Genomic DNA, 12,042 nt, shown 5'->3' with positions numbered 1-12,042 from the left:
GAAAGAACTGCAAGTTGTACCAGAGGAGGTTTAGATTAAACATAAGATTACACTTTTTCTCTCAGAGAGTGGTCAGACGCTGGAATGGCCTGCCCAGGGTGGTGGTGGAGTCACCGTCCCTGGCAGTGTTCAAGAGGCGTCTGGATGAGGACCGACAAGATATGGTTTAGTGCGTGTGGTAGCAATCGTAATGGGAGGACGGTTGGACCAGATAATCTTGTAGGTCCTTTCCAATCCTGTTATTCTATGACCTACATTGGAAACCCCGTGATCACTTAATGGCGGCGCATAGCACCGCGAGCCACTGGCGCAGCAGGCACCGCCATGCGAGCAGGAGGCGGGGCCGGGCTGCCGGAAGAGCCGCGCGGACGGTAGCGTTGAGGGACCGGCAGCGCTTCCACCGCAACGTAATGGCGGGGAGGCGGTAGGGGACGGAGTGTCGGCGGCCGGTGAGTGCCCTTCTCTCGGCGAATGGCGGCCGGGAGGGGCCTCCCGCCTGGTCCCCAGGCGCCCTCTCGCCGAGCGTCGACCGAGTTCCCGCGCCTGCGGCGGCCCGGGCCGTGGCCCTTACTCCTTCCTTCCCTTCCTTCCTCCCTCCTCTCAGCGCCGGGGTGGTTGCTGTAGGGGCCGAGTGGGGAGGTAGGAGGCGGGCCGGAGCCGTGTGCGTGCTCTGAGGAGGGCTGGAAGAGGGGGCTGTGGGGCGAAGGAGGGTCCCGGGCCTCGCAGCGCGTGTCCCGCGTGGCGGTGACGGCGCTCTGCCTGGCGGCAGCCAGCGGTGGCTTGGCCGCACTGCCCGCTCTTCCCGACCCCGCGGGGGGTGCCTCTCGCCCCGGTGGCGTTGCTGCTGAGCTCTGGCCGTCCGGGGCCCACGCGAGTGCCGCGCCCTGCCTGGTGTCAGCTGCGGGGGGTGAGGCCGGGGCACGGCTAGCGTCCCGCCCGACCTGTGCCTGGGCGTGGGCTGGGTTCTCGAGATGACTGCGGAGCGACCTGTTTGTGGGCCGTTCCGAAGTAAGGAGTTGGTGGCAGCTTCTTTTCCTAAGATAAGAAGCAAGTCCAGTTTGTTCTCGTTATTGTTACTGGCTCCTACTTAGAATGACTGCACCCCTGCAGTAATGTGCAACTGACTGACTTCAGGTCTTCAGAGAAGGACCCAGGAGCTGTCACTCTTGTAAGAGCAGAGCTCTGCTTATGTGGTGGTTACATACTGAAAGCTTCAGGCTGGTAGAAAGCAGACACTGAGAGGTATAATGGTGCCTTTGGGGCCTGCAGAACTTTTTTGTATGTATGTATACACACATATGTAAATGTATGTACGTACACATGTGAGTGTGTGTGTATATGTATAGATAGATATCTGTAAAATCAAGCATCCAGTATCCATACTGAACACATCAGAAGTGAATTATCTACTGCTTCAGTAGTTCAGTAGCTTTCTCTGCAGTCTTAAGCGCATAAATCTTCTTCTGAAAAAGAAAAAAAATTCCTTTTTGGTTGTATATGGCTAGATTTCAATCATGCAAAATACACAGACTGCTTTTCTTTATTTGGTTTAACATCTCTTCCAGCTAACACTCCTTTCCCAGTCTCCCAGGTTTAAGTTAGCTGCTTAAATACAGTACTCTGAAAGCCTTTTATGATAAGAACACAGATGTGGTGAAGTCTAGGTGGCATATTGGCAGCCCACGTTTTTTAGGCAGTACTGAAGTAGTATGAAATATGCATGTTTACTACCCAGTAATATGAGTGCTGGAAGAGGTAAAAAGTGCAAAATGCATTGGCAGTTAAGGTTTCTTCTTAATCACTGGGTGATGTTTGCCTCAGACCAGTTAATTGTTGCTCATCTGTAACACTGATCACGATTTTAATGCTTAACAAAGTGAACAGTGTCTGCAGTGGTGATGGTGGGGGATGATACTTGGATGATGATTTTAATTAACTTTTCTTAGAATCATAGAATGGCTTGAGTTGGAAGGGACCCCACAGATCATCAAGTTACAACCCTGTGTCACAGGTAGGGCTACAAACCTCCATATCTGATACTAGACCAGGCTGTCCAAGGCCCCATCCAGCCTGGTCTTGAACACCTCCAGGGTCAGGGCTCTCAGCCTATCTGGGCAGCCTGTTCCAGCACTTCACTACTCTCTCCTCAAAGAACTTCACCTGACAACCAATCTAAATGTTCCGTCCTTGCGTTTAAAACCATTCCCCCTTGTTCCATCACTTTGGAGCATTCCCTTTACTGCTTCCTAAATTTTCTGTGTGTACCAGAGTTTGTTCTGTGACTCTTTAAAAGTTCTTCTGTACTGAGCTGAGTATACCGAAGAGAGAAGAAAAAAAAAAAAAAAAAAAAGAGGCCATGGACTATCACTGCAATTTGTGAACCAGCTTTAGACATTTCAAGAGGAGAAGCTTATATTAATTTTGAATTTTATTTGATTGAAATAAAATTTCATTTTCCACCAAGATGTGCTTGCCTTCACAGTATTACAAAGCCAGGGCTTTTATTTTTGAGATTTTCATATAAAATAATAACCAGTACATCTGTATTTATTGGTTGATTATTTTTAAAATACTCCTTTTAACTTTTTATTTTCTAGGTGTGAACCACAAAATTGAATAGGAATAACTATGGGAGATACTGCAAAGCCTTACGTTACCAAACAAAGTAAGGAACCGGAGATAATATCTGAAGAAGAATTCAAAGGAGGTCTCTCACGGAAAGACTACCAAGTAATGGATGAATATGGAAATGGCCATAGCAATAAAATAGATATCAGCCTGCAGAAGAAGAAGGGATCACCAGGTCATTATGGAGGTAGTCCCAGACAAGGACCACGTACTGTTTTCAGAAGCCCAAATTCTCTTAAAAATATAACTCCTAGTCAAGGGTCAAAGTTGAGTGATACCCACAAAGACCAAATAAAGAAGTGGATATCTGATGACCACCGTGGTAATTCTGAAAACTGGAGAGACTACAGATCTGGAATCTGGATTCCCGTGCATAACAGAACAAGAAAGGACTCTTTTCATGAAGTTGAAGGTGCAGGAAGCAGAAATGTAAGACGACAACTTCAGAAAGACTTAGCAGATGAAGACATGTCAGACATGCAGAGAGGAAGCTCTGGTAATCAAGATGTTTGTTATTATACATGCTATTTGGTACCTTTCTGTGTATGTTACTGAAAAGTAAAATTTCTACAATCACTGTTAAATCAAAAAAAATGTTTTTGTTCTGTCATACAATGCAAATTTACTACATTGAGTCACCAGTTAGTACAGTGTGTGGTATAGAACTTGTTTTATAAATTGTGTTAGCTTTTACATGGTACAGAAATTACAGCAACTGTATGTTGTCCCTGTTTACAGTTTTCCAGGTATGGTTTGATTGAATCTGCTAAGGTTGCTAGAGATAATTCAGTTAGGTTGGTACAGGATAAAATTTTAGAGCTGCCATTGAAGTCCATAAAAGTGCATATTAATGAAGACTGAAAACAATGTGTCAGAGATGTTGTGAGAACTTAATGCTAGTAAGTAGTACGGTAAGAACAAATAATGTAGTTCCCATATGCATTAAACTTTTCTAGGAGCAACTGATACTAATATTGAAAAGTACAAACCTTAAATATTAAAATGCAGAGGAGAACAGGCTGGGCTGGGGATAAAGTCATCAGTATAATCAGAACTTCAGTGAGTGCAAGTACGAGAAGAAAGTATAAGTAGACCGAAGCAGTGAGAAGCATCGTAGAATCATTCAGGTTGGAAAAGACCACTAAGGCTTTCTCATCCAACCATCAACCCATAACCACCATGCCCACTAACCATGTCCTTCTGTGCCACATCCACGCAGTTCTTAAGCACTTTCAGAGATGGTGACTCAACCACCTCCCTGGTCAGCTTGTGCCAATGCGTCACCACTCTTTCTGAGAAGAAATTTTTTCCAATGTCTAACCCGAACCTCCACTGGTGCAATTTAAGGCCATTACCTCTCATCCTGTTCTTAAGAAAAAACATAGTTTATAGTTAGGTAAAAAGAGAGAGATTGTGACCTAGCTGAGGTGCTGCTAACAAGGATCAGCTAACTGTTACCAAGAAGTCTTTTATTTTAATTAACATTATGGGCTGATAGGCTCCTCTACTGAGAAGGTCTTGCTAGTTGATGTATACAAGTCTGAGACTGTACTGTCCTTTCTTGACATCAGTTGTAAGAGGACGAACTCTGAGCAGGTGTCCAGTGTGTCTCATTGTTAGAAATCAGTTGCGAAGTGAAGCTCAGTCTCAGAAGGAAAGAGCAGAGCAGAATTTACACAGGGGAATTGAGTTAGTGGCATGTAGGAAAAGGTAAGCCTCTCTTTAAAACTTTCATTTTGGGAATCCACTCTGGAACAAATAATGTAACCTGCTGTGGTTATCTGCAAGATAGCAAAGAGACAAATGGCAGTAAATGTGGATTTGCCTAGAAGAAAGTATGAAGTATCTAATTTATTTCTTAAAAATGATAAAATGATGACATGAGAGAAAAGTTAAATACTGTTAATAGTATTCTCAACACTTGGGTGACAGTCCCAGAATAAGTAAACTGTAGGAAAATTCTCTGGATGAAATTAATACAGCAAAGTTGTAGAGCTACGGAAAGCACTGGTGATCTTCTTAAAATGATTGTAAGCATTGACCAAACTTCTGCAAGAGCTCTACTCTGTTGAAAGTCTGTTACACTATTCTAACTATGAATGTACACAGTGTTCTTATTAATATAAATGAGCTGCAGAGCTGGTAGGAACTAAATGCAGAAATGCAGGAAGAAGAATTGAAATTATTTAGCAAAATTGAAGAATTGAGCTACATACAGGTTGAGATACCAAATGAATACATACGAATACTGTTATTTAAGTTGGAATGCACAAATGAGGAAGAAAGAGCTATTAAGTAGCATTTCTTCAGAGAAGTATCTAGGATCATAATGAATAGGAAGATGAAAATGAGTAGTCAGCATCACGGTACTGTGAGGTGTAGAAACTCAAAATTGTAGCCTGACGTACTCTTTTTCTTGTATATTTTTGGCAAAATTAGCTGTAGTGTTGTGTCCACTTCAACAGCTCTCTTGAATAAATAAAGCAGGAACAGTGCAAGACAACAAGGTTGTCAGGGCGCCTAAAAAACATCAACTAACACAGAGTAAACCTTTATTCTGTAGGCTAGTGGGAAACAGGCATGATAATAACTTTCAGTGATATAGAAAGTTATTGGAAATATTATGGTAATCTTGTTTGAATCTTTCCAATAGTAGAAACAAAAAGGAGCAGGCCTGAAATTCAACAGGAAGGATTCAGATGAGGAATAGAGGGAAAGTTTCTCTGTGTAACACTAGTGAAGTACTCGGGACGTTGTCTTCACAACTCATGCAGTCTGTGCAAATGCCTTTGAGTATAGGTTGGATGAGCATCACCTAGCATTGACAAAGCTCATCCTGCTGTGAAGCACAGGCATGGTGTAGCTCACCTCTTGAGGTTCCTGCATAAACTCTGTCAGATAGCAAACATTTATTAATAGTGCTTTTTTGATGTTTCCTTTTATTTGACATCTGTGCAGTTGTCTCTACTCTTTAGCTTCCTGCCTTTTTACTGTAGCTCACACAGAGTTTACCAAATGTGAGGCCCTCATTTTTCTGCATAATCTTTAACTTGAACGTACCTTTAGTACTTGTTTACTTGTTAGCCTATAGTTAGATTGTCACTACTTCAACTAATAAATAATACTAGAAGTATTAAATTTCTTTGCCGCTTTTTCTGAACTAACTTAGTACTTACAAAGGTAAATGATAATTAGGTCACATGCTTTCCTTCAAAGACATTTATTTAATAGACAGTTTTCCGCAAGTCCCACCAGCATTCATCAGAAAAAAAAATGTGGTCAAACAACTGCGGGTCTTAGGATTCTCAGCAGGAGAGCCAGTACAGAAAATGGAAAGGTTATGTAAAGACAAGGCTATGACTTCTGTTTCTGTTCTTTGGAACTAATTTGGAGGAAGAGGAATCCCTATTAAGACTTAGTTCTGTTTATTCCAGGATATGCTTGGGCTGCTCTTCTGCTGAGGGGGGTTGTATTACCATTCTTGTTCTTTTCCTGTTTACAACACCAGCACAAACATGTTATTCAGTGAATGAAATCAGACAACTGATTGAAAATTCACAACCAGCTTGTTTTGCTTTGTTTGCCAGTTATTAGAGACAAAATTTGTGATAGCAGGGACAAAACCTTACAAATACATTTGGTAGAGCAGATGTCTTTTTTTTCTTTTTTTCTGACTATTACAAATAAACCTCATGGTATGACAAGAGTTTTAGAGTCTAAGAAAGTTACGTAAACTTTGTCAGGAGCAGGGAAATATTGAAACTCTATGCATTTGGACATCCTGTGTAACCATTCAAGTGAAAATTAATCTAAAGTCTTACATGAAAATTCAGCCTATGTGTTTTCATTCTTGAGGTAAGTTTTACACATCTTTTTCAGACTAGTAGCAATTCCTGCTTCAAAATGACAACAGGCATTGCTTAAAAGAAGTGGTGTTTGGAGTTATTTGATACAGAACTTTCTGTAAACATAATAAGCTTTCTAAGCATCTTTATTGTGCAAGTTGTGTAGCTTTATTAAGTGATGTGTATGAGTAGTTAGACAGCTCTTTATTTCTTGATCTGGAGCCAAAAGGTGGTGATACTTTTTAATTTATTTTTTTAAATAATGTGAAGGCAGTAATGATCCATGTGTTAGTTTAATTGAAAGACAAGTACGTATTAACAGGCAGTTACTATTGATGATTTTGTTTTATGCCAGCTAACCCATGACTGCTAACTCCTAGTGCTGTTAGCTTTTATGAACGATTCAGATAAGCCTACAGTCAGTTTTTCTGTATAGTCTTAGTGACCTGTGTGTTGCTTAGCTTTATTATTTCTTCGTGTATCTAAGCTGCATTAAGCATCCTGAAATCTTTGGGCATATTCTATCTTCATAGCATTATACTGGTATGTCTCAAGTAGGCACCTAAATCTTTAATTTTTTTTCAACTTTAGCAAAATTATCTAAATAAGCATGCCAGTAATTTTCAGTGAGATGAACAAGTGTTTCATCGTCATTTGTAATAAGTGATAATCTAGGCTCTGTCATAGATACACACTCTTGCTATTATCGGACTCGCACAAAACAGGCTATGATACAATGCAAGGTAGATCATTCTTTGACTTGCGCTTAAGTAGAATGGAAATTAAAGAAGAAATGAAATCCAGAATTTTGTGTGGTATTTGAATTTATTTGATGTGTTTGCTCTTAATTCTTTCTAAGAAATGAAGAAGCTCAGGAAAACAAGGAGATCAAGAAGAAGTAGAAAAGATGAGTATGATCAAGATGATGAAGTGGGTGGCCCAGTCATAGATGAATCTGTGCTTTCAGCAAAAGAGCTTCTAGGTTTACAGCAAGCTGAAGAACGATTGAAGCGAGACTTCATTTATAGACTGAAGAAGGTGCCACTGTTTTATTTATCCCCTATATTTTTAATCTTTGAATAAAATGTAGAGAATGCATATTGAGCAATTTCTCTGGCTATAGCTAGAAGGTCATTATTGATGTAACGACCGAGTAGATGAATTGTAAAGAGAAGGCAAGTTATCCTTTTCTATTATTAAGTCTCAATGTGGCAGCAAGATAATTGCAAAAAAGACTGTCCCATTAGCTCTCCAATTAACATCGGTTCACTAAAGGTTGGGGCAGCAGATCAGAAAAAAATTATTGTGCATTCAGTTAATATATTCTACCATGGTTTTGGGGGTACTGGACTTAATTGCCCAGCAGCACTCTTCTTCTGGCATTATATTTGATGTTTGAACTTTCTGATTGTAAAGATAGAGTTGGGAAAGATAGAGTGAGCATTCCTGGATTTCATTGTTAGTCTTCCTGTTAGCAAGGGTATTGAACAAAATTAAGTTAGTATTATTCTTTATTTTATGGTGTGATTTCTTTCTGTCTTTATTTTAGCAACCTCGAAGCTACCCATCAGCAAAATATGCCTGCAAATTATGTGATGTTTTGATTGAATCTGTGACTTTTGCTCATAAGCATATTAAGGAGAAAAGACACAAAAAGAGCATAAAGGTGAGTTAAGGACAGAAGAGGAAGTGTAAAATGCAAGCTTTTGAAGCTGTCTTCACTTGCTATTAACTATGAAACTGCACTGTATCTAAAATCTTTCTTCATATATTTTTTACTGTATTTGAAGCTCCTTCAAAATGATTATGTATTGAGGCTCATAAAAAGAGTAAACTTAATGCCTGGACTTTACTTCCACTCTCACTTTCAAAATTTAATTTATACTTTTTAATGTCCATCATTAAAGGAAGTCCTAATTTATTTTGTCATGGAATAGTATTTGGTACTGGAGTTCAAGTATAACAAAGAAACCTGTTTCAACTCTTCTGTTGTTCTATAATTCTTCTAGTAGGCTAGTTACGTGCATTCCTTTTGGTGTATATTTGGTATGTCTCGTCAGTTAAGTGTTTTGATAAAGTTCAAAACAGTGAGGTGTAATAATAAGCAAAAATCATAAGCTGTATGTCTGGATGAAGATTGCCATTCAGAATACTGTAAATGAAATTAACTGCATGTGGACTATTGCAGACCTATTTAGATGATCATGATTTAGTTTGATCATGTTCAGAACAAATCTCAAAGTAACTTCCAGCATGACCTCAGTGTTACTACTCTTTAATTTTTTTTTCTGTTCATTCTGCTTTCCAAGTTTTAAATAGGCAGTAATTGTCTTGATCGTGTTTTCTGTTTCTTTTTCATTAACTTCTAGCCTCTCTTGCTTCATAGATTTTGAAGAGTTGGTGTGGTTTTTTTACATTCCAGATACATGTGTACTTATACACACACACTGCTGATGAAAGAGTTAATGACTTTTTTTACATTCCAGATACATATACACAAGTACATGTACACACGTATGTACCCCTGCAGGTTATTGAAACTTCTTGGTATATATAAATGTTTTATTCCTATTGCAGTTTCTCTCTTGTTATTTTTCCAGTTACCTTCGTGGTCTTGATAAGCTGTGGTTATATTAATTGAGATAAGTTGCATGCATTCATTCTAGAACAGTAAGCAACTGAACAGAATCATTAGTCTTCTTATCTTTAAAGGAAAAGCAAGAGGAACAGCTATTGAATGCCCTGCCTCCTCCAACACCTTCACAGATTAAAGCTATTGATGTTGCCATTGAAAATGTAGTACAGGAGTTCGGCTTAAGTAATGCAGATTTACAAGAAAGGCTCAAGATTAGAACAGTAATGGAAGACGTACTGCATCAAAAATTGCCAGGTATTATTTGCAGTTTTTTCTAATTGCTAGATATGTTAATTGTTATAAGTTCACAGAGGTGGAAACTCGTTTAAAAACTTGGCTAGTTGGATACTAAAATATGTTATTTAGTTACTACTCTCTTTAAACAACATGATGTGGCAATATCAGAATTAAATTACAATGTTGCTCGTGACCTAAATAGACCTGGACTGAAAACTAGAGATGAACAGGATGTGGGGAGTATATTACCTTCATCATAAGCTTTTACTATTTAAACAATGGAAGGTAGGGTTTACTAAGTGAGCATAATGCTGTTGGAAGATCCTTCACGAGCTTTTGTGGTTATCAAATCTAGCAGTAGATGTAAGATGCATTGTTGGTGTTGTAAAGTAGCTACAGACTTAGATATAAAATAAATGGAGCGTTATTTTCATTGCAGAGTGCTCCTTAAGATTGTATGGATCCTCCTTTAGCGGATTTGGTTTCAAAACTTCAGACATAAACATAGACATCCAGTTTCCTGCCAGCGTAAGTAAGACCATTTTATTGAATATGTCACAGTGGTTTGCACTTATATATATAATGTCAGTATAACTTACGAAGTGGTAATAGCATTCTTTAAATGAAAATGCATTGGGTAGAACAAAGCTATCACACTAATACTGTTGTAATATAACATGACTTCATACTTCACTGAAGCTTTTTCTAATACCGTGACAACTCCTAGCAGTCGTATGGGGTAGATCAACTTATTTGTCTTGTATTACAGCTGGATCAAATGGCATTTCCGTGGTCTTGCTTCTGTACTCATCTGTGCTTTAGAGTTTCTGTTTGCTATGTCATTTTTGAGCCATTAAACCATCTTATATGCAAATTAATTTAAAGTATCAATTTCTCATGCTAGTAGGTGTTGTTGTTGTTGTTTTCTTTTATGCTGTTGTGCTAGAGACATTGGAAAGAAATTCAGGACTGTGAAAAGTTTCTGTTTCCACACTTAAAATTATTCCTGGTTTGACATTCTTATAGCTAAAATCAGATGTTTTCTCTGATGAATACTGAAGTGTAATGGAGAAAAAAATGATCTATATTCTTAAAATATTTATACTAAAAGCTGTATTCCAATCTTTGACACATGACAGGTCCACTGATTTCAGAAAGTAAGCTGATTAAACTCACTGAAAAAGTATTTTTCAGTATTCTGATTTGTTGGAGATAAAAAATAAACCTGCAGTTGCTCCACAATTTTTCCATACATATTCCTCCTGATACAACCTTACTCTGTTTGCCTCTTGCTGTCTTGGAAGAAAAACCAAATTGACCTAGAGGCATTGTTTAAAAAAAAATAAAATAAAATAGAATAAAAAGTGATGTGGGAAATCATCTTTTTCACTGCAATGAAAACAATTTTATTATTTTTATTCGCAGATGAGTCAGCCAGATGTTCTCTTACTTGTTCAAGAAAGTCTACAGAACAGTGGTAAGGAACAGTTGCTTCCTATTCAATTCCATTAAACAATTACTGCTAATCAATTCCACCTCTGTTGAATATATAAAACAAATTATTTTGAGGGTTTTTTAATTAATTTGAACCTGAAAATTATTGCAGAAAATAATACACTGGTAGAGGCAGAAATTACTCTTGTTTTTATAGTTAGTTTTATGACTTCTGGAGTTATTTCTGTTGATATGAGGAATTCCTAATGGGATGTTTTCTTCCACATCACAAGTGAAGAAGGCAGGTGGTGCATTTCTTTCCCTAACTGCAGTATGAACCAGTATAGTACCTGAAGTACATTGAACATTTCTAACTTGATCAGACTGCTTTGATTCTATGATTGTGATCTGTTTTCTTGTAATTGTATGCACTTGTCTGTTAATGCAGTGAGCTAATGTACTATTGACTGCATACAGACACATTTTGCAAGCAGTGAATATGACTGTGTGTACTAATACATAGTCATACAATATCACTTTCCTAAATGGCATTTTTACATCTTAAATGTACTCAAGCCAGCTAGAGCATATCCAGACAAAAATAAATAAATAAATAAATAGGAAATAAACTCTGTTCTTTTAAAGGCAAATTTTGAAAAAAAAATTTTTTTACATTTGACCTTGCATTTTGTTCACAGATGGGAATTCAGTCTGTATAGTTCCAGGCAAATACATTAAACTTGCATGTACTTTCTGGTCTAGACTTTCTCTTCCCATCCTTCTTCCATTCCTCTATTTGTCCCTCTCTTCCCTTCTGCTGTATGTATGTGATCTTGTCTGATCAAATGACTATAGCAGTCTTTGAGGATAGCAGTATTTACTACTCAACGAGAGATGAAAAAAAGACGCCCAGATCCCATAAGAACTCAGAATCTGTATTTTGAATAGTGTTTTCTTTAACATCTTGTGCAAAGTCTTTTTGAGTCTGGAGATACAAGGCCAGAGTATTAGGTATTTGTGGTACTTCCATGGCAAAAGCAAAGAGATCAGTCTCAGTGGCTCGAGCATAACAGAGCTTCAGTTTTACAGTCATTGAGTTGAGTACCTAAGTTACGCTTTCATAGTTCTCTCTGCATCTGACCTAGTGAAACAGTGAGGCAAGTTTGGATCAATATGCTCCAATTGGAGGAGGAGCTGTAGTGGTATTTATACTTCTCGGTGTTAATGAAAAAAAAAAAAAGAATCTGAATGAAGTTTGAAGAG

General features: G+C 38.5%; 1 protein-coding gene across 3 annotated transcripts in view; it reads left to right on the top strand.

Moving 5' to 3' along the window:
* Positions 1–303: 303 nt before the first annotated feature.
* The window catches only part of TUT7 (terminal uridylyl transferase 7), a 32,379-nt gene continuing 20,640 nt past the window's right edge, over positions 304–12,042 (top strand). For all 3 annotated transcript variants that reach the window (XM_085213062.1, XM_085213063.1, XM_085213064.1), the window contains exons 1-7: positions 304–449; positions 2,598–3,124; positions 7,333–7,511; positions 8,023–8,139; positions 9,186–9,363; positions 9,785–9,873; positions 10,771–10,822. In XM_085213062.1, the coding sequence (XP_085069188.1) occupies positions 2,629–3,124; positions 7,333–7,511; positions 8,023–8,139; positions 9,186–9,363; positions 9,785–9,873; positions 10,771–10,822 (1,111 nt within the window). In that variant the 5' untranslated portion in view covers positions 304–449; positions 2,598–2,628. The remainder of the gene's footprint in view (positions 450–2,597; positions 3,125–7,332; positions 7,512–8,022; positions 8,140–9,185; positions 9,364–9,784; positions 9,874–10,770; positions 10,823–12,042) is intronic.

Source organism: Meleagris gallopavo, chromosome Z (assembly GCF_905368555.1).
Source record: "Meleagris gallopavo chromosome Z, MGAL_WU_HG_1.1, whole genome shotgun sequence".
NCBI lineage: Eukaryota > Metazoa > Chordata > Aves > Galliformes > Phasianidae > Meleagris > Meleagris gallopavo.
This window is presented reverse-complemented; position numbering and strand designations above follow the sequence as displayed.